The 27248-nt window shown below is 46.0% G+C and overlaps 1 protein-coding gene across 1 annotated transcript in view; it reads right to left on the reverse strand.

Moving 5' to 3' along the window:
- Positions 1–27248, reverse strand: part of LACTB (lactamase beta) — a 184986-nt gene that overhangs the window by 148002 nt on the left and 9736 nt on the right. The window contains exon 2 of the mRNA XM_086959447.1: positions 16679–16745. Coding sequence (XP_086815573.1) covers positions 16679–16745 — 67 coding nt within the window. The remainder of the gene's footprint in view (positions 1–16678; positions 16746–27248) is intronic.

Genomic DNA, 27248 nt, shown 5'->3' on the forward strand with positions numbered 1-27248 from the left:
CATAGCACCCTTCTACAGCGCATCAGAAACATCGGAATCCAAGGAAAAGCACTGGAATGGATCACCTCGTTCCTCACCGGAAGAACCCAGAGAGTCCGCCTCCCACCATTCAAGTCAGAGGCCACTGAAGTCATCTGCAGCGTACCACAAGGATCCTCACTCAGCCCCACCCTCTTCAACATATACATGAGCCCCCTCGCGGCCATCGCACGCCAACACAACCTCAACATCATCTCCTACGCTGACGACACTCAACTGATCCTCTCACTCACCAAAGACCCTAACACCGCCAAAACCAACCTACATGAAGGAATGAAAGAAGTAGCTGAGTGGATGAAGCACAGCCGTCTGAAACTGAACTCAGACAAAACAGAAGCCCTTATCTTAGGTACCTCCCCCTCCTCCTGGGATGACTCTTGGTGGCCAGAGGCCCTTGGAAAAGCACCCATCCCGACGGACCACGCACGGAACCTGGGCGTCATCCTGGACTCCTCACTCTCTATGAACAGACAAGTCAACGCCGTTTCATCATCTTGCTTCAACATTCTTCGCATGCTCAAAAAAACATTTCGCTGGATCCCCACCGAAACCAGAAAAACGGTCACCCATGCACTGGTTACAAGCCGCCTGGACTACGGAAACACCCTTTACGCCGGTATCACCGCAAAACTCCAGAAAAAACTCCAACGCATCCAGAATGCATCAGCCAGACTCATACTAGACATCCCGCGTAAAGACCACATCTCTAGTCACCTGAAAAACCTCCACTGGCTTCCCGCCAATAAGAGGATTACTTTCCGCCTCCTAACCCACGCACACAAAGCACTTTACGAACTTGGACCCGAATGCCTCAACACACGACTTTCCTTCTACACCCCCTCCCGCCAGCTACGATCCTCCAACCAAGCCCTTGCTATCGTACCTCGCATCAAAAAAACCACCATGGGAGGTAGATCCTTCTCCTACCTCGCAGCTAAAACCTGGAACTCACTCCCCACTCACCTTCGTCTCACTCAGAACCACCAAGCATTCAGAAAGCAACTTAAAACTTGGATATTCGACAAGTAATTCCCCACCCTCTTCAAGCGCCTTGAGACCCTCCGGGTATGTAGTGCGCTATATAAATCTTTTGACTTGACTTGACTTGACTACCAGTAGGAGGTGCAGACAGCAGATATTAAGTAATACGCAAGGTGGATCAGGCAACAGAGCAGCACTGGTCCTACCGTCCAATATTAATTATGAACAATGAAGTCAAAGAAATGATGAAGGCACTAGCCACCTGTTTGAAAAGCCCAGTTAGATCCCTGGTCCACCAGACCAATGCACCTTCATGCTGCAGAGATCGACGAGACAATATCAGAAATCTTGCCTTGGCAGGAACCTTAAGGGTCTTTCAACACTTCTCGTAGTTTACGTTGAGTAGTTGTCTGTCTTCATGGGTTGCAATTTTGGAAAAGCTAAAAGTTAGCCCTAGGTTCCTAAAGATACACATGGCAATTATATACTAAATTGATGGTGAGAGTCCAGATTATTGGGGTGACGTAGAACACCTTCTCAATAGGTAGGAGCACTTGTCAGATGTCTCCACCCTTTCAGTTACTCTTTGCCATCAAAATAGATCCTTTCGATGAGCGTGTGTAAGTTAACAAGCTATTGAACAGGTGCCGGTCGGCACCCAGGGTAGCAGATAGTATCACTCTATGCAACAATTTACTCCACCTCACCACCTTCCCTGATGGTTAGGCCTCAAAGCCATACAGCAGGGGTCTCTAAACCGGTCCTGGAGGGCCGGATCCATGCCAGATTTTTTGGATATCCCTATTGAGATACATGTAGTAATTTTAAAAATCTGGCATGGCCCTCCAGGACCGGTTTGGAGACCCCTGCCATACAGATTCTCTGTGTGTTGAGCAGCAACTCAGACTTGAAAGTGAAATGCTCTGGATATGGATCTTTCTTGGGCATCAGACCGATGGATCGGCAAAGAAGGCGCCTGCAATCTAGGGGTCTGAGTAACAAAATACATGGTCTTAGCCCAGCGGCATAATCTCACATACCAGCGAAAAAAACAAAATGGCCTGACCCACTGAGACCCCACCCCACCCCACCCCATTCTATATCTCTAAAGCTAACAGCTTACCCAACTAGGATTCCTTTTGAGTTCTTTGTCTGGCTTAATTCAATGGTTCACATATTGTTTGGGGGTGGAGGAAAGAGCGACAAGCATTGCCATGGCTAAATACTGAAAGTCTCTGTTTGATAGGGTTAAAGCAGGGACAGATGTGGTCTTATAGTACCCTGCCTTGAACATTATTGTTAAAAATGATAGGCTCCATTACCGTCTTGCGGATCCAGTCCATGCAGCAGAGACGTGGAAGATGAGGAAGTAACTTCTCCTTCATGTCCCGTATGGGGAAGTAGTCATTTCAGGCTTCCCTCTCGCTATGATAACTGTAATGTAGCTGTGGCAAGAGATCTTGTGGAATACTGCATGACATGACAAACTCACAAAGAAACCTCACTGTGGTTAGGCAGCAGTCTGAATAAGGGGAGAACCCATCTTGATTTTCATAGGTGTTATGATATTAGCATCACCAAACTCAGGAATGTGGTGACAGGCAAAACTATGCTCTCATTTGAAGATCTCCAAACTAATTAACATGCATAAAAGCCAGTTTTACAGGTACCCGTAGATGAAGCTTGAACTAGTACAACAAAGGCCTTGAGGAGCCCTCAGACTTTAACCAAAAGAAGGCGAAAATACTGATGGGCAAATTAGGGTGACAGAAAATCTCAACTGCACAGCATTCATTAGTAATCCACACACCAGATACATTTGATGCTCTCAAGAGGGCACGCGAGGGGGAGGAGCCAAGCCTGCAACCGCGATGGCTGCTTAGGCTCTCGGCTCTGCCGACCTTCTTGCTTTGCTTCTACATCCTGTAATTTATCCTGCACTCGAGCCGTGTTTTTGTGATGGAGAAATGATTCTGCTCCCTTTGGCGTGTTCCCGGGATTTTTACCAGCTGTAACACCGGCGAAACGTCCTCGCTTCTTCCCCGGCCCTTAATGTCCACGAGACCGGGTCTTCGAGTGTTGGGGACGGCCAGCCCCTGCTACAACAACAACGGCCATCGAAGACGGGGAGGAGTCGGCCGGCCGGAGTGAGTCTACTGCACTGCTCTTCCCTTGCTGCAGTCGTCCAGCCCACCCAGCGGTATTGTGTGCCTGAGAGACATCGCAGATCTGGGGGATTACATTGTATATATTCCCCGCCCGTGAACTGCCCGGACAACTCTTTCATCCTTCCCTAATCTATTGTGGGGGACATTTTGAGCACCACGTACTCGGCGCTTGGCACTGAGGGCTCTGGATCGCTATTGTGGGACCAGGTGATTGCTGAGACCGCATCAACGCCACAGATTGTAACGATATGGAGTCTACTATTCCTGTGCTCCCATCCCGATTGTGCTCTGGTGAGTGTCAGCGGGGTGATCAGTTGGACGCATGGGAGGACAATGGTCGAGCTCGAGAGTTACTACCTGCCAGTGAGCCTCGAGTGAGGAGGAATGCTGGAGCCTATGCTTTTGGGGCAACGCCGGGGATCAGTGATGTTCTGGTTGCTCTAGGTGCTTTGCGGGCTGCCCTGGATTGTAGTGCTCAAGACCTGGTAAGTCGGCTGGATGCCATCGCTCCCGCTGTGTGCTTTGCTGAACGTGATTGTTCTCGAGTGCGGGACGCTGCGCCATACCCTGCACCCGACCACGGTGTACTGCTTACCCCGGTGGAGATGGGAATGTCGGGGGACCAGGATCTCGAGACTGCCATGGTGCTGACTGATATTGTTGGGAAGAGGTCTGGTGTTCGTGGACTCGCACAGTGGTTGGAGAATCGGCTCCGGACGCCGTGTCCGGCAACTCATCTGTGGTCTGATGGTGTGACTCTCCCTCCTCTCCTGGAACTGAAACTACCGGACTGGTCTACTGGCTTTGGGGGATTAACGATGCGCGTGGATCCTTCCCATATCGTCTTTGATCACACACTATTGGTTTTGGCTGACTTTGGTGGGCAGTTTAACGTCTTATTATGGCCATCCCGTTCGCCCACTCCATCTAAAATGGCGGCTGGTCAGCTGGACTCCTTTGATACAATTGACCGCATGGGACAAGGTTGAGGATGTTTTCTTGATTATTGTTGCACGTACGGCTGGTGATTATGAGGGACAGGCGGGATATTGACTGATCCGAATGTTGGTTCTGTATCGGTTTGAGGGTCGGAGAATGGGCGGCTGGTAGCCCGTACACTAATTGTTTTCTCCTCCTCCATTTTCCTTTTCCTTTTTCTCTTCTCATCTAACTATATTTCGGGTCTCCTATTTAGGGCGACGGGCACACTGCTGGGGGGATAGGCCATGGCCTTCTGCAGGGGTGCGGGGTGGGAGGTGGTTTCTGTGTATCTTCTTGTTTTCTCCTTGGTTCTATGCCCCCTTTTTCTTTATTCTTTTTCTGTCTTATTTTACAGGGTTTCTATGGCGTACTCAGTTTTTGTGGGGTGGGGCAATGGTTTATAACGTATAGTGATTATGTTGTTGACTACTCTGTATTGCTTACTTCGCCCATCACTCCCACTTTAATTGTTAAGCTAGTTGCCTTTGTACATTTTGAAAGCCAGCTGTAGATCCTGAAACGGCCGCTTGGCATTGATCCTTTAATCCTTAGAAACCAAAAAAAAAGAAACCTCATTCATCCTGGTATCGCTCTGATACGGACATTATCCTGAGCTACAATGTGTGGAATTTTAGTTTGCGATCTGAACATCATCTGCGCCAGCTTGTCACCTATGTACTACATGCACGGCAGCCATTTTAGATATCATGGTCTCCCTGTCCACGATCGATCGCCAGCGCGCCCCTCTGACCCAGCAAGCATCCTCCGCGCACCCTGGCTCCCCCTCCCTCCTCCTTATGAGCATGACCCTTCTGCATGACCCTGTCCTTGGGAGTCACGCCAGCGCCTGACCAACACCTCCTCTCCTCCCATGAATGCCCCTCTGTTGATAAACCTCCCTTCTGCGCTGGATTGTCCACGCAGCATGAATACCACTCCATTGATGGCTCCTCACCCCGTGTCCGACTGTCCACACAGGTCCGAGGCCACTGCATAAGCCGGGAGATACCATTTACTGCCCCTTATTGTATGAGGTCGCTCTCCTTCAAAGGACCCTCTATTGATCCAGGCCTCCCCACCCCCTGTGATATGATCAGGCGCACACATCCTAAGACTCGACGGAACACTCAGCTGCGTGATGACCCCCTCCTCTTATCAGCAGGTTGAGGACCTCTATTGTGAAGGTATATGGGGGTGGGATTGACACGAGGATTACGGGGATGTCTTTTCCTTGCTTTACAAAGTTCTGATTGTAATAAAGAAAGGTCACATGCCATAAACCAGTGTATAAGAGGCCAGGCCTCCGAGAGGCTGTTAGAGCACCTCGAGACGATACCTTGTTGTCTGATCTGATGTGTTCTGCTCCGTCGGAATAAACTTCTGTTTCCTGCCTTCTGGTCTCCGGCGCCTGCCTCATTGCTTGGTAAACTTGAATGGTACAAGGGCGGTTAGCGCCGGGCAAATCCTGAGAAAGGTCCTAGCCCTACCTTTTTCCACAATTGGCGTCCCAAAGCGTGGGGCCCATCAGCGACACGTGGATCCAGTGGGAGAGGTCCCGATGACAGAGTGAACGACTGCAACGATCGGGAAGAGCTCGTGTCCGATAGACCCTCGTCTGACAGCCGATCATCCGACCTTCACTAGTTCTGAACAGACCTCTCTCGAGTGATCTACGGTCCTGACTGGGAACCATCAGGAGTGCCGCGAACATCACGAAGGAGAGAGGACGATCGGGCGCTGGATCCAGAGGACAGGAAACCGTCCATGCGGTCCGGGTAAGGTCGTGTAAACACGACGAACAGAGAAAAAATTGTTTTGTTTGGATAATACTAGTATTACGCTTTGTTGAAACCTCTGGAGATTCGCTGTCTGCAAACGGAGAAAAACAACAGGCTCTCTCTTTGCAAACAGTGAAGGATAGGTAACGCAGACTTTTGTCCCCGTTGTAATCCGTCGTGCCTATCTTCCTCCCCCACTGTTTCCCGAACTGTCGTTCGTGGATTATTGTCTGGAGATTCTTTTTCTGCAAACAGGGAAGAACAAGGTCTCTCTTTGCAGGGAGAGAAAGAGTAGGTAACGATAACTTTTCGTGCCCACTTATTCTCCCCACTGAATTGTTTTGATTGACCGATTGTTCGGTATTGGTTCGTTTGAGGTATTCACCGCCGGCAAACAACGGAGAATAGAAATATTCTGTCTAGTCTTTGCCCGCCGTGATAAGATAGGTAGTGCAGACTTTTGTCCCCGTTGTAATCCGTCATGCCTATCTTCTCCCCACTGGTTGGTAGCCTGTTTAGCCCGGACCGCTTATTAGAGATGAACCATCCAGCTCCACTGGAGGGCACCCCTAATAAGGACATGTTCACTAAGTATGGACTAGTCGCTATAGCTTACACTAAACTATGGCATAAATATACGAAAAAGAACCCTGAAAGTCAGTGGCCACTGATAGGTTCCTTTAATGAAAATAAAATAAAAACATTAGAAATAGCGCTCCAGAAGAATAAGACCACGCCCACTATGCTCGACAGTATCGGCATGTGGCGCAAAGAAACGGAACAACGAAAGAAAAGAGAAGAAGCAAAAATAGGGAAAGAATTACGAAAGGCAGCCCACCTGGCCACAAAGCAACTAGAAGAGGAAATAAAAGAAAGAAAAGAAGCTACACAAAACAAAGAATCAGGGTCAACAGGCCAATGTCCTGTTAGGACCCCCTCTGCGCTCTACCCTGAACTGCCCTCCAAACAACGGGCAAACGATGAGTTACTGCTAGGTCCCCCAATCATCTACATGCCCCCTCCATATGCTCCCAGCCAACAAAACCTGCAAGCCCCGAGTGTGAGTGAAAGTGACCCTAGTGCTAGTGCACCGGCCCTCACGGCCTCCGCACCAGCCACATTAACAACTTCGTCAGACGACCCCGAGGCTAGCAAACAATCATCAGCCAGGCTAAGTAGGTTAAGCAAAGATGAGCGGAATGGGATCAACAAAATAGCAAAGACATTGGTAGAACGAAGGGAGAGCGAAGAATACACAATGAGCATATATAATTCACATGCCGACAGCCACAGACGGCATTTCATCTTGCGATTCAGCTACCACACCCTGAACGCGTATGAAGATAGGTATCAGAGTAAGGGTCCCGCTAAACTAACAACACTGTATAGGAAGATTGATGTTGGAGATGGGACCGAACGTGAGGCGACGGAGCTCTTCATGCAAATGCTTGAGGTCTTCCGCCACCTCGCGGAACAGAAACCAGAAGCCAAGGTTGCGGTCCCTGAAACAACCTCGGCAGAAGTAGCCAATACTATGATGCCTATCAGAGAAGCGGCTCCTTACTGGATCCCGCCACAGGGCCAGGGAACGAGCGATGATATTAATAATGAAAATGCAAAGGGTAGGGTTGTGTACAATTGGGTTTACCAACCATGGGACCGACAGGATATCCTAACCTTCAAACAAACCCTGCCCGATTTAAGAAAGAACCCGACGGCATTTTATACCGAATTAGGCACAGCCTTGGGTTCGACAATAATGACTTTAGCGGACATTGACTTGTTCTTTGGGTTATGCCTGCCAGCTGATGTGTGGAAGCAAATCCGGAAGGCTGACCACACGGATCTGTTTGGACATACCTGGGACCAACTCGGTAAACTAGATAGACAGCGAGAGCCGGGGAGTAAACCAGTGAAAGACATACTGGAACTCCCAGACAAACTGGTCCAGAAGTTAAAAACACTGGTCCCGGAAAGAAAAGTAGACTGGTCGATAGTCACGGCCTGTCGACAGAAACCCCAGGAAGATGTGTCAGAATACTTCTCCCGATTCGAGACAGTGTTCTCCGACTACAGTGGCCAAGACATGACCACCGCAACCGGACAGCACCTGTTTGTGCAAAATTATGTAAAGGGACTAACACAAGAAGTCTCCCAAAAACTGCAGACGAGTGAGAGTAGTTGGGGGGCCTCCAAACCCGCAGCTATCCTTCAGATGGCTCAGTATTACGAGCATCAAAAGAATGAGAATGATAGGGCGTCCGAGAAAAAGAAGAAAGATTTAAAGGAAAGGGTAATGATAGCCCAGATACAGGGTATAGCGGTAGGACGGGAACACCAAAGGGGGAACTACCAATCAACCACCCCCAGAGATCTACCTCCTAAAGATCACACCCCAACATCCCACACTGGACGGAGAGACATTAGCAATGACCAATGCGCCTTCTGCAAAGGGTTCGGCCATTGGAAATCCCAGTGTCCGGTCTTGCTAGAAGTGAATAGAAATAGAGACTCCAGGGATGTGGCAGGTGGTCCGAGAAATAGAGTACAAGGACGAGGGAGCACCAACGACACCAGCAATGACAGATCAGGGAGACTGAACACATTTGACCGTCCCCGACAGAACCAATATCAGCTGTCCGAAGGTGAAAATGCCCCCGACTTTGCATAGGACTGCCAGGGGCAAGAGAGGGATCCAGTCGAGCTCTGTGTTGACCAGCAAGGTCCTTATGTCACCGCTAAGGTCCTGGGTACAGAGTCTCCATTTTTGGTAGACACTGGGGCGACACGTAGTGTGTTATCAAAACGACTGATTCCAAGGGCACCCTTGTCTGGCTCACACATAACGTCGATAGGTTTCGATGGAACGCCCTCCACTAACCCCCTGTCCGTACCTATTACCTTTGACCTAGAAAACAACACCACTGACGCGACATTTCTACTCTCCTCCAATTCCCCTGACGCCATTATGGGCATTGACTTACTGAAACATTTTCGAGCTACCATTAGGTGTTCCCCAGATGGAATACGAGTCATCCTGTACGACAACCCAGACATGCCCAGATCCCGTCCCCCACGACACATGTGCTCCATAACTGACGCTGACCTGTCCCTGCTTGACACCCTGCCTCCGTACCGGTGGGCCAAAAATGACTCTGATGTGGGGCGAATGATGATCGATCCTATTCACATAACTGTACGACAGGACGCTATGCTCCCGAAACTCCCACAATATCGGATATCGCCAGAGGGTGAGAAGGCACTGGTAGCGATCATTCAGTCTCTGGTAGATGCAGGAGTGGTTGAAGAGGTGGTTAGCAACGTCTGCAACAGCCCAATCCTACCTATTGTTAAGAAGCAAGGTGAAGGAGATGAGAAAGCGTACCGCTTCATCATCGACTTACGAGAGATTAACAAAGTGGTTGTACCCCAATATCCTGTGGTCTCTGATATCACCACCATTCTGACCCTCATCCCGTCCACTGCCACCACCTTCTCTGTTATCTACCTTAAGAACGCGTTTTTCTCTATCCCCATTCATCCAGACAGCCGTTATCTCTTCGGCTTCACTTTAAAATCCCGCTCGTACCGATTTTGTAGAGGTCCCCAGGGGTACACTGAAAGTCCCAGCATTTACAGCCAGGCCCTCAAAAGACAGCTGGATGCCTTCCAGCTACCAGAGGGAGTGGTGTTGATCCAATATGTCGATGATATCCTTCTGGCGGCCGACACCACCCCGCTTGCAACGACAGCCACCGGCCAACTCCTACACTTTCTTGCAGAAAATGGCCATAAAGTCTCCAAAAAGAAGTTCTGTCAGCCACAGGTGACTTACCTAGGCCATCTTCTGTCCAAAGAAGGGAGGAAACTTACACCCGACCGAATCCAAACCATCCTAGACACCCCCATCCCAAAAACACAAAAGCAGGTCCGCTCCTTGGTTGGCCTAACCTCTTTTTGCAGACAGTGGTTGCCTAATTACAGCCTCATTGTGAAACCATTACTTGCCCTGCTGACCAAAGATGTCCCCTCCCCGCTTCCTTGGACCGCTGAGTGTCAAGCCTCCTTTAAGGAATTACGGGATGCACTCTGCTCAGCGCCTGTCCTAGGAACCCCGGATTACTCCAAACCCTTCTCCCTCTTCACCCACGAAAGGGAGGGATGCGCATTGTCTGTCCTAACTCAATCAATTGGTCCTAAGCAGCGCCCTTGTGCCTACTTCTCCGCCACTCTTGATCCTGTAGCCAGAGCTTTGCCTGCCTGCCTTCGAGCAGTAGCCGCCGCTGCTGTCTCTATCCGTCAGAGCGAGGGAATTGTACTTTCCAACTCCCTCACAGTGCTAGTACCCCATGCCGTCGACACCCTCTTGAACCAGACCAAGACCCAACACCTGACTAGCGCACGACTGACAGGGTACGAGTTGACTCTACTTGCACCCCACATCACACTAAAGAGATGCACGACTTTGAATCCTGCCACATTGTTACCCCTGCCTGAAAATGACCCCGACATTCCTCCCATCCACGACTGTGTGACCCTCACGGACGAACAAACTAGGAGTAGGGTTGACCTCCGAGACACTGCTTTTCCTGACCCCGATGGAGAGCTATGGGTAGACGGCTCATGCATCAAACTCCCAGATGGCACCACTTCAGCTGCCTATGCAGTAACAACAGCCCGAACAGTAGTTGAGACAGCCTGCATCACACAACGATCTGCCCAGGCAGCAGAGCTGATAGCCCTCACCCGAGCATGTATCATAGCCGCAGGGACCACCACGAACGTATATACGGACAGCCAGTATGCCTTCGGAGTGGTCCACCATTTTGGGCTCCTGTGGAGGGAGAGGGGATTCCTGACGTCCCACGGCACCCCGATCCTCCACGGAGATCTAGTCTCCGCTCTGATTGAAGCAGTTCTCCTCCCCAAACGATTAGCGGTGATAAAATGTCAGGCACACAAAAGGGTGACAGACTTGGTCGGACAAGGGAATGCATTGGCCGACATCACTGCACGAACCACAGCTGAGAATAGGACGGTGACACGCATGTACATGACCAGGTCACAAGCAGAAACATGGAGTGACACAAGGATAATGATCAGAGACATACAGTCGGCCAGCACCCCTCACGAGCTGACTAAGTGGGCAAGGGTGGGTTTGAAGGATGAGGAGGGCTGCTGGCGAACGAAGGATGCAAGCAAATGGTTGCTACCCGACTCATACCTGATTCCCATACTGACAATGGCTCACTCCCCCGCACACATCGGATCTGCACCCATGATCGAACTCATTTCCAAAGTCTGGCATAACGACAAAATCCCTGACTCAGCCAGACGCCTAGTTCAACAGTGCCTTATCTGCCTGCAACACAACCCCGGGAAAGGAACTGTAGTGCCCCGGGGAGGGTTTGGGACCCCCAATCACCCCTTCGAGGTCCTTCAGATGGACTACATCCAACTAGAGAGATGCCAAAGCCTGAAGTATGTACTAGTCATTGTGTGTGCCTTCAGCAAATGGGTAGAAGCCTATCCAACCCGTGACAACACTGCCATGACTACTGCCAAAGTGCTACTGAAGGAATTCTTCCCTCGCTATGGCCTTTGTCGAATTTTATGGAGCGACAATGGCCCCCACTTCATAGCTGAGGTGAGTAGTTACGAGTAGTAGAGAGAGTAGTAGAGAGAGTAGTAGAGAGTGAGCAGTAGAGAGTGAGCAGTAGAGAGTGAGCAGTAGAGAGTGAATAGTAGAGAGTGAGCAGTAGAGAGTGAGCAGTAGAGAGTGAGCAGTAGAGAGTGAGTACTAGAGAGTGAGTAGTAGAGAGTGAGTAGTAGAGAGTGAGCAGTAGAGAGTGAATAGTAGAGAGTGAATAGTAGAGAGTGAATAGTAGAGAGTAGTAGAGTGAGCAGTAGAGTGATTAGTAGAGAGTGAGTAATAGAGAGTGAGTAATAGAGTGAGTAGTAGAGAGGGAGTAGTAGAGACCTAAAAAAGGTGAGAATTAAAAAAAGGCGCACATGTCTAACATAAGGTGAACACACCTGAAGGGACAGAGGCACTCTGAAGGTCATTCACCTTCCACAGACTTTCATTCACAATCTCACGATCTCAGACCTGGAACATTTTCAATATTAAATTACAACCAAATCATTGTGGTCACTCATTAACCTTAAACAGTTAACAACCTTTGACAAAGCCATTAGTCCTGGATGCTTCTAGGTGTATATCAGTTGCTTTATTATATATCTGTGAGCAATAACAAGACTCAGAGAGAAGCCAAAATTCCGGCTGGGTGGTACACTATGGGAATCACAGAAATTGAGTTGATGTGTTTAAGCCACGCCCTTATTTACTTAGGCCACGCCCCTTTAAAAAAAACCACACTTTTTGCATCTCTCTTAAAGCACTGGTCATGCAGCCAAAATGTAACAGTTATGATTTTAGTGCTAACTCCCACATTGCCCCATCCCTTGTCACCCCCAGTTACTGTTTCATTTGCTACCCTCCAGGTCCGAGATCTATCAGCTTCATTACAGAAATGCTCTGCAGTCTGCAAGTAACCCCCCTTCCAACATCAAATAAACAAACCGAGCCTCGCAGCGGTCTGACCCGTCTCTGACTCGCTTTCATGATGGCTGTACTCCCTATAAAAAATGTGTTTCCATTACACTTTTCTCTACAGCTGTAAAATATAGCCACTCCCCCTCGGTGGGGGTTGCTTGTTCTGAAAACAATGCAAATGCCCACATTTAAACAAATAAAAAGAGGCCCGGTGAGCACATGCTGGCTCAGGCAGGGCAGAGATATTCGAAAATAGCAAGGACCCCCTCATAGTTCCAATTCCTATGAAAGGGTAATACACAGTGAAAAGTAACTTCCTAGGCAATCATACAGGTAAAAAGCGAATGCTAAATATGTGTCTCTAGTCAAATGTAACTACAGTGAACAATAACAGGGAAAGGTCAAAATAATGTAAAAAAATATATAAATCTTTTATTCATTCATTACATGTAAATTGTATAAATACCTAATACATAGTATTATTATATACAGATATGCAGTAATAACAGTTCAGATCATAAAAATCAATATTTTACAGGGGGAAAAAAGTAGACAATTCTGTGGCAAGACCGTTTACTTTTCGATGCGCGTTTTGGCGTGAGTTACGCCTTCGTCAGGAAAACGCCACAATTCCTGCACTCCAGAGTAGGATTGCTAGAGTTCAGTAGAAATTCAAATATCCCATGTGGGTAGGTACCTCATTTATTATGTACCTGTACCTGTAGCCCTGTGTAACTTTGGAACGCATTCAGCAGCAGTCTGGCGTCCTCATGCGGATACCTGGGCGCAATGATTAAGGCTCACAGATTTTCTTTTTCTTTTACTGATACAGCCAGAAAAACATCCAATTACCCTTCTATAATTACTTTTAAATAAAGACGGAAACAGAAAGCAGATTTTACTTTTATCTATGTGCATGGATTTATCATGTCTGGCTAAAACCCAATAGTCATTGAAGCAAGACTGTATATTTATTGTTAAATAAATACGGAAAAACCTGAGTAGTAGCTTCATTTTTCAAGATACGAATCAAAAGTAAGGAAAACTGCTAAAAAGAGCAAACAAGCATTTGCAATGCAATAGGTCTCGCATTATTTAAGTTTGAGCTATTAGAATTGTAAATGGCAATGTTTTCATTTATGCGTTATTGTTTTTTTCTTTGCCTAAAAAGGTACATATAAAATATGTATTGTACAAAAGTTATTTATGCAGTATTTTGAAAATAGCTAAATTAATAGCTTTGTCATTTACAATGCCAATAGTTATAACTTTCGCAAATGTGACACCTATAGCATTTGTAATGCAACATGTTTTGTATTTACGTGACTTAGCTGTATTAATATTACAAATTACAATGTCTTTTAATTTTTTTAAATAAGTAATACTTAAAAAATAAATGTCATTGTCATTTACAATGAAAATAGCTTAATCTCTCGCAAATGCGAGACCTATTGCATTTGCAATGCAATAGGTCTCGTATTTCCGCGAGTTTGAGCTATTGACTTTGCAAATAACTATGCGTTTTATTTATGTTTCAAAAACCAAAACATAAAAAAAAGGTCTCTCACACTGCTGTCTCTCACACACTGCTCTCTTTCTTACACACACACTGCTGTCTCTCTCACACACCATGCTCTCCGTAGAACACACACACTGCTGTGTCTCACACTGCTGTCTCTCTCACACACACTGCTGTCTCTAATACACACTGCTGTCTCTAATACACACTGCTGTCCCTCACACTGCAGGTGTGGGTTGTGTGTTTCCAACTCATGTCTGGAAGGTGGGCGCTGCTGCGTTTCATGGCTATTTTTTTATGTTTTACATACTCCCCAGGTGCCCTCATGCCTTGTAAACGTAATTGGCTTATGATTTTTTCCCTTCAAAGACACATTCCCTACAAGATCCTCCCACCAAACCCCTTGTCCACGTTAAACGAAGCACTGTGGTTTTGCAGCTTCCATTAACTTCAACTGCTTTTCTTTATGAGTCTTGTTTATTAGCTCCCACGGTGGCAGAGCTGCGATCTACGTTCTGGTATGTTTTTATTTAACACAAATACTCATGAAAATATGGAATGTCATAAGCCATATATGCAGATGTGCAGATTGTAAGGTGTGCTGTTATTACCATTTTAAGATGCTTCTGTGCCTAACGTAGCGCCTGCTGCTACAGGTGCATGGTAACTAGATCTACCGAAACCCCCTTCGGGCTCCCTAGGTTCCCACAGGTGGTGGGAACAGGCAGTGTTTGTTTGTCTTCTTGTGCTGGAGGGCGGCGCGGAGAGGATCCAGGGCGGAGGGGCGGGACGAGGAGCGGAGAGGCAGTTGCTGAGTGTCAGGGCATGCTGCAGAGCACCGGGGGGCTCCCCTGCACTAACCAATCTGCCGGGGACTGCCTACTGCCCTGCCTTAGGACCTACTAGAGACCCCATACTTTCTGGGATTTAACAGCCGACGTCTATTGTGAGACCAGCGAGAAGCACCCTATTGCTAACGGTTGGAGGTGGCGAGAGGAAGACTGCCTGCTCACCTGCTGTGGTAGCAGCCGGGACCGTGCACACATACCTAATATACAATTTTATCTACCTAAATGGTAACTCTGAGCCTTTACATAGCAGCACCAATTGCTCAAATTTAATCGCTCACACACACGTTGTTAAAAAGATGATATGACTTGATAAAACCGTGCTGTGAAAGATTGGCAGCTTATTCCAGCGAGACAAAGTTCAGCTAAAAGCAATGTTTCAAAAGGGTAGGAATTAGAAGATATGCAGCCGGTGAGCGTTTTTCTTGACTGGGGATGCTGTACCAGAATAAATTTATAGAAACTAAAAAAAAAAAAAAAACGGATCCCTCGTATGCTAGAAATGCATTAAAACAGAAAATACATTGTTCGCCTATGCCCAAATAAATGTGCAAGTGTCAGTATTTCAAGCCGTAGAAGGGCATGGTGATTGTGTTCCTTCTTCGGGGTTACATTTAAGATAATATTTGTGCAATTTCGTCATGAATCACAGTCACCGGGTACATACTTGTATCACTGCAAGAACTACCACTCCAATAAAGCACTGTGGCTGTCAACTCAGAGGAAATGTAAAGAAAGGGGAGGGCTTTGCGCATGGGTCGATCTGCATTAGGCAGTGTTGCAAGTCTGGGGTGAATTATTTTGGAACGTGTAATGTTCTTGCTGTTTAACTATGTGCATGTTTTACTAAACAAATCAAATTAATTGGTTTTATTAGATACATGTTTGCCTACGCATCCGAAATCTTCCTGGTGATATTCGTTATATCAGCATGAATGAAACGAAGCCTTCAAAATACTTTATATTACTGCACGAGGGCCTTCATGATAACATGAAGATTTGGTGAGGCGGGGCTTGGGTACTATAACAAAAGGAGAAGCCAGACCATGCAGGAAAAAATATCCTTTAGTTATGGTGAAGGTAACAAAACAGCACACCCTAAACCTTTTGAGCCGCGCAGTGAAACTTTGGTCCATGGGCTGGGGAGGAGGGTATGGATTAAGCCACCTCAGACTGTAAGCATATTCTTAAAATACACACCAACCAAATCGGAGTACAACTCATTTACATAGTCATTAGCTAGCTTGAAAATCTGACACTGACCTGATCTCTGTGCACTCTGCTCTAGACTAAGCCCCTTTCATAAACGGTTTAAATATTCAAATTGCAATACACCACAGACACTTTTACAAACAAGAATAAACCTCGACCGTGTAGATGCTGGGATTAGATGTTCCCAAGAGGAAGCTTCATCAGATGAGATGCACGGTGTTAAAAGGACCAGGACCAGTACATAATCTCTATTCCATAAACGTGTTGGCAGAACTGGCCAAAAACACACAGTGAACAAGATACTGAAGTTCAACAAACTTCCAGCCATAAGCTCCACATCCCCAGATAAAGAAGCAAAGGGGCAGCTGAGTAACTAAGGGCTCATTTACAACCCAATAACAGTTAATAAATCTGTAAAATAAAGGGGCACGCCCTCCTGGCGCACTCATCTTGCACATATATTTGTGTCTACAATATGGGACGGCCAGAGAAAGCTGCTAAACTCAAAGCATTTGCAAAATAAAATAGATTAAATATAGCCTCTGAAAACAAAGCGACATAAAAATAAAGACCACACAAATACTCTGTACACCTACCCTCTGACCACACCTCCTTTCCGTCCACAGAAACACCCACAACTATGCCAGGAGCTCCAACTTCAACCTGGAAAGAAAGAGAAAACAAGCATTGGAAAAGCTAGTAGTCTGGCCATTTTACAGTAATGACAGGGTTTTTTTCATTGACTACGCATCCTGCATGCGTGGATGCGGAGTCACTGCAGGGGGTATCCTGCTTCATAAATACAGCAATACAACCATTATATTTAAGTACCCAAAACATTTGATGTTACTTCAGGCAAAGACATGGGGTCAATTATCCCTTCAAAAGCATGGAGAACAAAATGATGTAACTATGAAATGTTCACAGCCACTATGCAGGCCTCTACCATACCTGCTAGGTCGCCTCATGGCATGTCCAAAGATCTCAGTCAACAGCAGCTTGCCTTGCGGGACCCACAGCGATAGGGTGATGAGGCGTCCCGGTTTTGCCCGGGCGGTCACAGTTTTTCACCTGCTGTCCGGGAAAATTTCAGGAAATTTAGCTCTTGTCCCGGTTTTTAGAGAGGGGCGACTGAAAACAGTGGGAGGTGTTTTTTAAAGTTTTGCAGAGCAGGGATAGTTAGCAGTGGTTTCAAGAAAGCAATCTAATTAACAGGCAAACTTATGGGTTTAAAATTTGCGTTTTATGTATGTTCTAGCTGCCTGTTCTGTAATTCTTTGCTGAGGAGCGCTGTCATTCTGTGCGCTCGCTTGAAATAAAACTGTAGTCCTTCTACTATTTTCGTGAAATGTCCCGGTTTTGGGATTTAAAATTCTGGTCACCCTACACAGCAATCCCTTTTGCATTAAAAGTATGGCCCTGGAGGCCCAATGTTAACATTGACTCATGATAATTCTAGGTATGACATCGAACCACCGGACAGATGCACATAATTGAGATCTTTTATTTAACAACTAAGGCACATGCGGAACCTGGGCCAGCTTTAGAGTTGTTGCCACCCAGTGCCACAATCATTTTTGGCACCCACCACATGACCACCTCCTCGGATTCCCTCATGACCGCCGGGCAAAAATGCCCTTCACCTCTCCATAGGCCCTCTCTCACATACATTGCATTTCTTCTAAAGAACTTGGTAAAGGCTGGCTTAACTAATAAGATGGTATATTTAACCAAATAAACCTTTTTTAGCAACATTAAGAATAGATAATGAAAAAGATAGGGGAGGGGAAACACAGATGCTCTTAACCTATTTTATGCAGTTTGCTTGCAGCTTTTTTTTTTTATTTCAAAAGTTTTTATTGGACGTTTCAGGGTTATACATCATACAAATATTAAATTGCAATGTACATACAATCGATGCTTGTAAATACACATCATTCAGCATAGGAATGCCTTAGGACCCATGGTGGTGGTAATTCGGGACGATCTTGAAGACAATATAGGAACCATCAAGCAGCCTTTCTAGGCTGGGTTCCTGAGGGGCTACAATACAAATGAATTGGAGATGGAAAGGAAAGGAACGGAGTAGAAAGAGGAAGAAGGAGAAAAAGGAAAGAGAGAATAAAGGTTAGAGGTGAGATGTAAGAGGTAAGAAGCTAGATGTAAGATGTAAGAAGTTGGACGTAGATGTCCACCACGATGCGGCTTTAGCAGTCTCGGTTACGAGTGACTGGTTATTTAAGCTGTGTAAAAGTATAAGCGACCCACCGGGAGCTGTAGGAAGAAACGGGGAGCATGAAGTTTCACGGTGGTTTGTGGGTTTTGAAGTAGATATCTAGTGAGTTCCAAAGTTTCCTTTGTGAAGTTCGCCCCGGTGTGTTTTGTAGAGTGATGTTATCAGCTCCTCTGAGGTTAATCACCCAGTTTAGCCAGCAGGCATAGCTTGCTTTTTTGGTGTCCTTCCAATTATTTAGAACGACTTTCACAGCTGCCGTAAAGAGGAGGTCAAGGAGTGCCCTGTCTATTTCTGGGAGTTGGGTCTCTTTAGTAAATCCGAAAATAAGATAGGGGAGTTCCTTGATAGGTGAGATATTAAATACTTTGTGGACGAAGTCAAATACCCTGTCCCAAAATAGTGAAACACAGTCGCATTGGAGTATAAGGTGTTCTAGATCTCCTTCTGCACGCTTACAGTTCCAGCAGAATGCGTCTGGGCTGAGTTTATGTGCATATAGGCGAGCCGGCGTCCAGAAGACTTTATGCATGAGCCAGAATTTGGCTTGTGATAATGTAGGGCTTATTTTATGGCTTGTGCAAGATCTCCACGCCGTGGACCACTCCAGCTCGGAGATGGAGAAGGAGGCGACTGACGACCAGGATAGCATTGTTTTGGTATTCAATGTTGGTGATTGCGGGCTCAATAGTTTGTATAACCTTGAGACCTGGTGGCCTATTTTATTTAGGGAGGAGAGGAGTGAGGGAAGAGCTGGGTGTTTGGATGTCAGTCCCGCTTTTGTAATGGCGGTTTTAACGTTGAGGAATATGTAGAAGTCAGAACTATCAATCCCAAAGTTCGATTGGATTTTCGTAAAGGGTAGAGGGTAGCCACTGTCATAGAGTTGGTGGGGGAAGAAGATTCCCTTCTTGATCCAGGTCGGGTTAAATAGTGGTTTACCTTTGTAGGTGATTGAGGAGTTTTTCCAGATCGCTTCCCACCTAGATTTCCTTATCGTTGAGTCAAGCAGTTTATCTACTCTGAGTAAGGCTATTTTGGTGTTGGTGAATATGGGTTTAGAACATGGGATCTGATTCGCTTTCATTGAAAGGATCGAGATGGGAGGCATGCCTTCCAGAAGCGCTTTTTCGACAAACAACCACTCCAGCAAGTAGTCCATTGGGGGGGGGACAGCCAATAGGAACCTTGTTTCGCTAGAAAGGCAATTTGATATCTTTTAAAGTCAGGGAGGTTGACTCCGCCCATGGATTTATCTAGTTTCAGTTTTTGCAGGCTGATACGTGCTTTTTTCCCTCTCCGGGTGAAATTGTTAATAGTTTTATCTAATTTATTATGAAATTCTTGAGACAGCATTAAGGGGAGCATGGTAATTAGATAGTTTACTAGCGGTGTAATCATCATCTTGATGGTCTCTAGCCTACCCCACCAAGTGATGAAGCGGGGTGACCATCCGTCTAGTTGAGTTTTTATTTTTCCGAGAGTGAGTTTCTCATTATGTAGTAGGGTTTCTATGATGGAGCTTCCAAATTCTATACCCAGGTATTTGATGTAGTTGTTTTGCCAGACTAGACCTGATAAACCTAAAGATTCTTTATTAGTGAATATGTTGAGGGGTTTCACTTCAGATTTATCTCGATTCAGTTTGTAGCCTGAATGTTTAGAGTATGATTCTATAGAATCCATCATTGCGGCTATAGAGGTGTCAGGGTTTTCAGTGACTATCAGAATATCGTCTGCGTAAGCAGCCAGTTTTACAGTTTTATCCCCGAAGTTGATGCCACTAATCTCAGCGTTTTGTTGTATGTCGCGGAGGAGAGGTTCCATTGCCAGGAGGAATAGAGAGGGAGATAGAGGGCAACCCTGTCTAGTTCCTTGTTCGAGAAGGAATGGTTCTGATAATGAACTGTTGATGGCAATTCTAGCCGAAGGGGAGGCGTACAATGACATGACCATATTAATAAAAGTCTCACCTATATTGAATATGTGCATGTATTGGCGGAGGAAAGGCCACGACACTCTATCAAACGCCTTCTCCGCGTCCAGGGTGATTGCTACAGAGGGGGCATTCGAGATTTTCGATTTCTCCAGTACATGACATAGGAGTCTTGTATTGTCGTTAGAAAGGCGATGTTTCAGGAACCCCACCTGTGAGTTATTTATTAGGGCGGGTAAAACTTCGTTTAGTCTGCAAGCTAGAGCCTTCGCGTAAATCTTGCAGTCCAAATTTATGAGGGATATCGGCCTATAATTCTTAGGAAGTAGGGGGTCTTTCCCATCTTTGGGGATTACTATTATTGTCGCTTCTCTCATCGTGGGGGTAATTCTGTTTGACAGTGAAAATGAATGGAACAGTTTAAGGAGTCTTGGGTTAAGTTGTTCTTCAAATGATTTATAAAAATTGGCCGTGAAGCCGTCAGGCCCCGGAGCTTTATTGTTCTTTAGTGTTTTGACTGCGGAAGATATTTCTGCTATAGACAGTGGAGCCCCTAGCCTGATTTTGTCAGATTCGGTTAACCGTGGGAGTCGAATTGAGTTTAAATATTTGTTACATTCTTCCATGTTGAATGGGTTATTATTTTTATAGAGCTCCTCATAAAAGGACTGAAATGTGTGAAGAATGTCTTTCTGTTTGGTTTTGGTGTTGTTGGATTGGTCTCTAATCGATGTTATATGGAATTGCTTCCTTTTGTGTTTAAGATAGGAAGCAAGGAGTTTCCCTGCTTTGTTACCCTCACAAAGTCTTAAAGCCTTGAATTTGTTAATCCATACTCCTGCTCTTTTACTAAGGATGGCGTTGTATTTATATTTCAGGTTCGTCAATTGGTCGATGGTAGCTTTATTGTTCAGATCACGGGAATGTTGCAACTCTAGTTGCTTGATTGTTTTCTCTAGAGAGTCTAGTTCAGAGTTTAATTCTTTATTCATACGGGCCCTGATACCTATCAGTTTACCTCTTAATGTGGCCTTGAACGCGTCCCATACTATGGCGGGGTCTGTTTCTGGTTGTGAATTTATCTGGAAAAATTCTTGTATGCATTGTTCTATGCTCAATTTGTTCTCTGGCACTGAAAGTATCTCATCGTTAAATCTCCATCGTCTGGGGGGGATAAGAGAATGGGAGCCTGCCAATTTCATATGGATACCCGCATGGTCCGACACCAATATGGGGGCTATATCCGTTTCGTCGATGAGGTGTGTATGAGAGTCGGATATCAAAAGGTAATCAATTCTTGAATAAGAATTGTGAGGAGGGGAGTAGAAAGTATAGTCACGGCCATCTGGGTGTTGTAGGCGCCATGAGTCATGTAGGTGGAATTTGGCACACATTCGTTTCAATGCTTCGTGGGCGCGTGGGGGATGGTATGTACTTTTGGATTGCCTGTCCAACAAGGGATCTAGTGGTAGGTTAAGGTCTCCCCCGACCACTAGTAGTTCATCTTGTGGAATATTTTCAAGTTCTTTCGACACATATTCCCAAAATTCAGGCATGTCTGTATTAGGGCCGTATATATTTGCCACATAGATATGTTCCTCGTCTCTTTGAAGGTGTGCAATACTCAGTCTACCCTCGGTGTCTATCGAGTGTGATATCAGGGATAGGTTTGCCTTTTTAGCAACCAAGGTGATCACCCCTCTTTTCTTTTGATTCGCGGGGGAGCAAAGTGTCAGTGAGATCCAGTTTTGTTTAAGATTATCAGCATCTATCTGGGATAATTTGGTTTCCTGCATGAGCATTATGTCTCCTTTAGTTTTGGCTAGGTAGTTTAAGATTTTTTTGCGCTTTACTGGGTGATTAAGCCCCTTAACGTTTAGCGAAACAATATGTAGAGAGCCTGCTAGGTTCTTATCTGAAGCCATGGACATTTGTTCGGATTGTTGTGGTGATGGGCCGCCATAAGATTTTGTGTGGATATAGTCTTACTGTAATGTGGAATTCCGCACACCCAGGGAGTCCGTGTACTATGGAAGCTCCAATAGATAGTGCTGCAAGCCTACTAAGGCCTTGGGACGCGTTGCACACAACGTGGTGGTAGAGAATAATTAGTAAGTAAGAGGAAGGAGAGAAAGTGCGAGTAGATAAAGAAAGGAAAGAAAGAAGAGTAAAGAGCAGATGAAGAGTAGTACATAGTAGAGAAACACCTGAAACAACCTTTTTTTCAACCCTAGAGCCCCCCCCCCAACTGAGTCAACCCCTCCTTGCACCCCTCTCCCCTCCCACCCCAACCCCCCTCCCCAAAACTCGAACTGAAGAGCTGCGAAAGCAGTGCTGTCGGCGCCCGCACAGGGACATGTGTAATAAAGATGATAGATGACCCATAGTGCAGTATCCTCCTGATCTGTTTTGTGTTCAGACATCTTGGTAGAATTCTGATAACATTAAGAGATAAAGCAACTTAAGTACATTCAACTTTTATCATTTAACCATTTGACTTAGTACTTCGGGCACCCCGGAGGATGTCCATAATAACGCCAAAATTGCAGAAATTTACAAAGTAACTGTAGAACTACTTACTTAGAGAGCCCCACTTTTTTTTGCATATGATAGCTAGAATTATTGCTAACAGTTTCAGTTACATTGTAACGTAAGGCTAAGTGTGAACAATCAAGCGTGTGTCGCTTGTTCAAAGGTAAGTAAAGCATCTAATTGGTAAATCAACCTTGTATTACAAATGGCTCACATCAGGTTATTGGTGATAGATAACGTATACTAAAACCCTTGAGCACTGTAAAACAGTAAAACTAAAACAGTTGAGCACTGTAAGTAGTGCAGTGTGGTGCTTGTGTCCTCTTATCCGCCATCTCTCAGCTTCAGACATACCAGTCTCTAAGTGACTGTAAGTAGACAATATATCGTAAGTCGCTTTTTTTAGATCCACAACATTTTTTAGATCTACAACAGAGCGACAATAGGCTAACAGTAGTAGTTGATGGTCATAGGAGTTGTAGATACTTATCGCTAGTGATAGTGATAGTTAATGATTACTAATGTGGGTCGCAACTCAGTTAAACACTGCACGTAGAGAAGACCATATTTACAGAATACAGAGTCCGATCAGTGAGGTTAAATATCATATTTGGAACACAATGAGAGTCTAGGGTATGTCGTTAAAGGCCGTTAAAGCTGGAGTGACAGACCGCCTGCATTCACATTTCAGCATTCGGACATACCTGTCAATAAGATCAATGAAGACGAGGGCTAGAGATAGTTCTAACTGCCTTTTTCTTGGGCGTCTGTTTTCCTTTTATTGGATTGACCCCCAAACGTGTCCATTTCTTGTTGGGGTTTGTCGCTTAGGTAGCATGCTAAGTCGTGCGGGTTGGTGAATAGATGGGAGCGGCCATGGTCCGAGATCTCTTTTGCAGGCCCAGCGAAATTCAAGAACTGAATATCTTTCGCTCTTAATTTCTCTCGTAGTGAAAGGAAGCCTTTCCGTGTTTCCACAGTTTCCCTTGAATAATCCTGGGTAAATGTGATTCTGTTACCTTCCCAGCTGATATTGTGGTTTGTTCTAGCATACCTTAGAATGGCTTCCGCGTGCTGGAACCTCAGTGGTTTGCATATGAGAGGTCGAGGGCCTCTCATTGTGCGAAGGTCGGCACTCTGTGAGCTCTGTCTAGCTCCAATCCATGCTGGAACTGTATCCCCGTAACAGAGGGAATCCACGCTTCCAGAAAGGCTATGCACGAGTCAGCGTCCTTTTCTGCATTTTCTGGGATCCCGAAGATTCGCACATTTCCTCTTCTGTTGCGATCTTCCAATTCCGAGGTTTGGCGTCTGAGATCGCTGGTGGTTGATTGGAGATGCTGTACAATTTTAGAGCCCGTCGTGGACTTGTCTTCGATATCGCTAATTCTTTGCTCTGCTTCGTCCTGGCGTAGAGATAAGGAGTTCATGTCTGCCCTGACTGCGGTTAGTTCAAGCTGCATCGCGTCGGTGTTGCATTTCGTCGATTTGGCTAGCTCATGCACGTCCGCCAGCTTCCTCAAAATCATGTCTAGTGTACTAGCAACGTCACCCCTGTTTTTGATAGGTGAGTCTGAGACTGATGTTTCTGGTCATACCTTCTTAGTGTTTTTGGGTCCCTGTCCGCCATTTTCGGTATTTACTAGGAGTCAGTAGGAAGGTGGCTCGATAGCAGTTGGACCACGGGCGACCGCAAAATCAGAGTCAGGCTTATGTATTCACTGGCAGGGAGTGCCCTCTTGTAGTATTGCTTCCTTGGCCCACTATTTTCATGCCCAATCCAACTGGCGAGCAAATCTATCAGTGACATATGGGGGGTCAAATACATCCCACTCCCCACTATTCTCTTATCCACATTATAATGAGATAATGCACTGTGCTCTGCCTTGTTTAAAATATCTGTTCTCCAAGACAACCCAACAGAGCGAAGCTCTCAGAGTGACCTCACTCTTAGTAGTTCACAACAGTCCACACCACACATTGGACTTTACTCTAAATAGAGGAAAAATGTGCGAGAAGCAAGTGGCCCCTCACGGAAACACCACCAAGCGGGGTAACTGGTATGCAATTTCCAGACAGGCCCCTGTCTCATCATCGGTGGTCACTTGCTCCTCGGGAAAATAAAGGTGATAGAAAAGAAGACGTGTCCAAAACAAACAACATATAAAGTGCTACAGTGAAGTGCAGAAAACTCTGCTAGTGACAAACACACACAAACATAATGATAGAGTGCCTAAAACCACACACAACACACCAATCCCTTATCCACTTTTATTCGTAGGGTGGTGATTGCGTGCTATTGAGTATTAAAAAGGCTGGTAGCTAGTCATGCATACCATTACCTACAGTGCCGACATGTTTCACTGCTGTATAACGTAGAGCAGTTTCATCAGGGCTGCACTCAAGTGCTGCCACTTCACTCTTTTTGGACACTCAGTTCTGTAACGTGCTGTCAATGGGGAACAGGTACGAGGTTAAAAACATGTAGACTTAGGCTGGCCAGAGGTATACTATGAAGGTATATGCCAAGTGGTCGTGTGAGGAATATTTACCCAGGAGCAGCAAAGCTGTGCATACCAGCCACTCCGCTATCAAACTGGGACCCTAGATACTCCAAACGTGAGTGTGCCCCTTGATTTGTAATAAAAATATTATATCTGCAAAATGGGAGAAACAAATACACAGTTGTAGTTTTCCTTGTGCTGTTATGCCATATAGCATCTCATGTATATTACACCTATACTCGAGACTGAGCAACAAGTGTCATACACGCTTAACGCTGCTATTACATACTACTGAAAAGGGTTATTCAACCTAGTGGAGGTACACCACTAGGGTGCTGGTTGTAAATACCATGATGTAGCGCCCCTCCCTCAGCGACCCACATGTCAACAATAATGCAGCCAGAGCGACCCACATGTCAGCAATAATGCAGCCAGAGCGAACTGAGAGTTACCAGTCACGATCGTGACCCACTTCAAACTGAACATGTGAGGCTACGCGGAGCCGGCGGGTTCAAGCATATAACATCTAGCCCAAGGAGCGAAAACAAAAGAATACTTCCCTGGCGCTTCGTTCAAAATCCGTCTCACCGTGACTAACTGGGAAGACGCCTTTCCTCAGCCGTGTCGGACGCCCACACCAGGAGCACTCAAGAACGCAGCGCCGGTGCAGCCACGCCCATCGCGTCACATCACGTGATCGCGACTCCCTGCGTGGCGGCCATCTTAGCCTAGTCAATAGGCTTCAGTCACTACAGCAGTGTACACTGATCCAGCCCTATCTAGGGGGTAAGGTGCTATACCACTGCGACGCTGCCCTGGCAAATATACTGGGTATTAAAACTAGGAGGGCAGGGACATAATGCCCTAGAATGTCAGAACTTCACCCCCATATGTAAAAAGTGAAACAGGACACACTGATTACTGCAAATAGTTAATAAGCAAATGAATGATATGCTGAATATAGACCTGTCCCCATAGACCATATCATGTGCAATTCACCCCCCTGAGCATATTGAAAGTAGTGTAATAAGATCCCCAATAGCTCGTTGAGCCCAACTCTATCAGTTTTCTCATTATAGATCCAGCGCGATTCTTTAGCCAGCAAGATCTCATCAATGTTCTGGGGGGAGCCTGTGATTTTCTCAAGCACTGTCCACTGAAAGGTGTGTTTTTCAGTAGAGCAGTGCTGAACAAGCTTTGTTGTTAATTTACCTGCTCTTATTGTGCTGAGATGTTCCTGTATGCGCACTTTGATCTTGCGCGAAGTCAGACCTATATACTGCAATCCACACTGGCACGTTAACCTGTATACCACTTGTGTGGAGTTACAGTTACTAAACTGATTTTGAAAATCATACAGGAACATCTCAGCACAATAAGATCTATAATGAGAAAACTGATAGAGTTGGGCTCAACGAAATCATTGAATGGAACAGGATTAAACTGTGAACCTGGGTCTTTTGTTGCACCACACGGGGTCCCCCTCTATGTTTTTGGGTCATGCCTCCTGGCCAAACTTGGGTTCACGATCTCCCAGTCTTATCAAGGAGTGGTTCCGTGTAAATTTGCCCTTCCAGTGCCCAGGACCCAGTCTCTCCATATTGGATGCCCCTTGATGGTTATTCCCTATCCAGCACAGCACTCCCTGACTGTGTGTTACTCTGGAGCTATTGGGGATCTTATTACACTACTTTCAATATGCTCAGGGGGGTGAATTGCACATGATATGGTCTATGGGGACAGATCTATATCCAGCATATCATTCATTTGCTTATTAACTATTTGCAGTAATCAGTGTGTCCTGTTACACTTTTTACATATGGGGGTGAAGTTCTGACATTCTAGGGCATTATGTCCCTGCCCTCCTAGTTTTAATACCCAGTATATTTGCCAGGGCAGCGTCGCAGTGGTATAGCACCTTACCCCCTAGATAGGGCTGGATCAGTGTACACTGCTGTAGT

The sequence above is a fragment of the Lissotriton vulgaris genome, chromosome 2_2 (assembly GCF_964263255.1).
Source record: "Lissotriton vulgaris chromosome 2_2, aLisVul1.2, whole genome shotgun sequence".
In the NCBI taxonomy this organism is placed as follows: Eukaryota; Metazoa; Chordata; class Amphibia; order Caudata; family Salamandridae; genus Lissotriton; species Lissotriton vulgaris.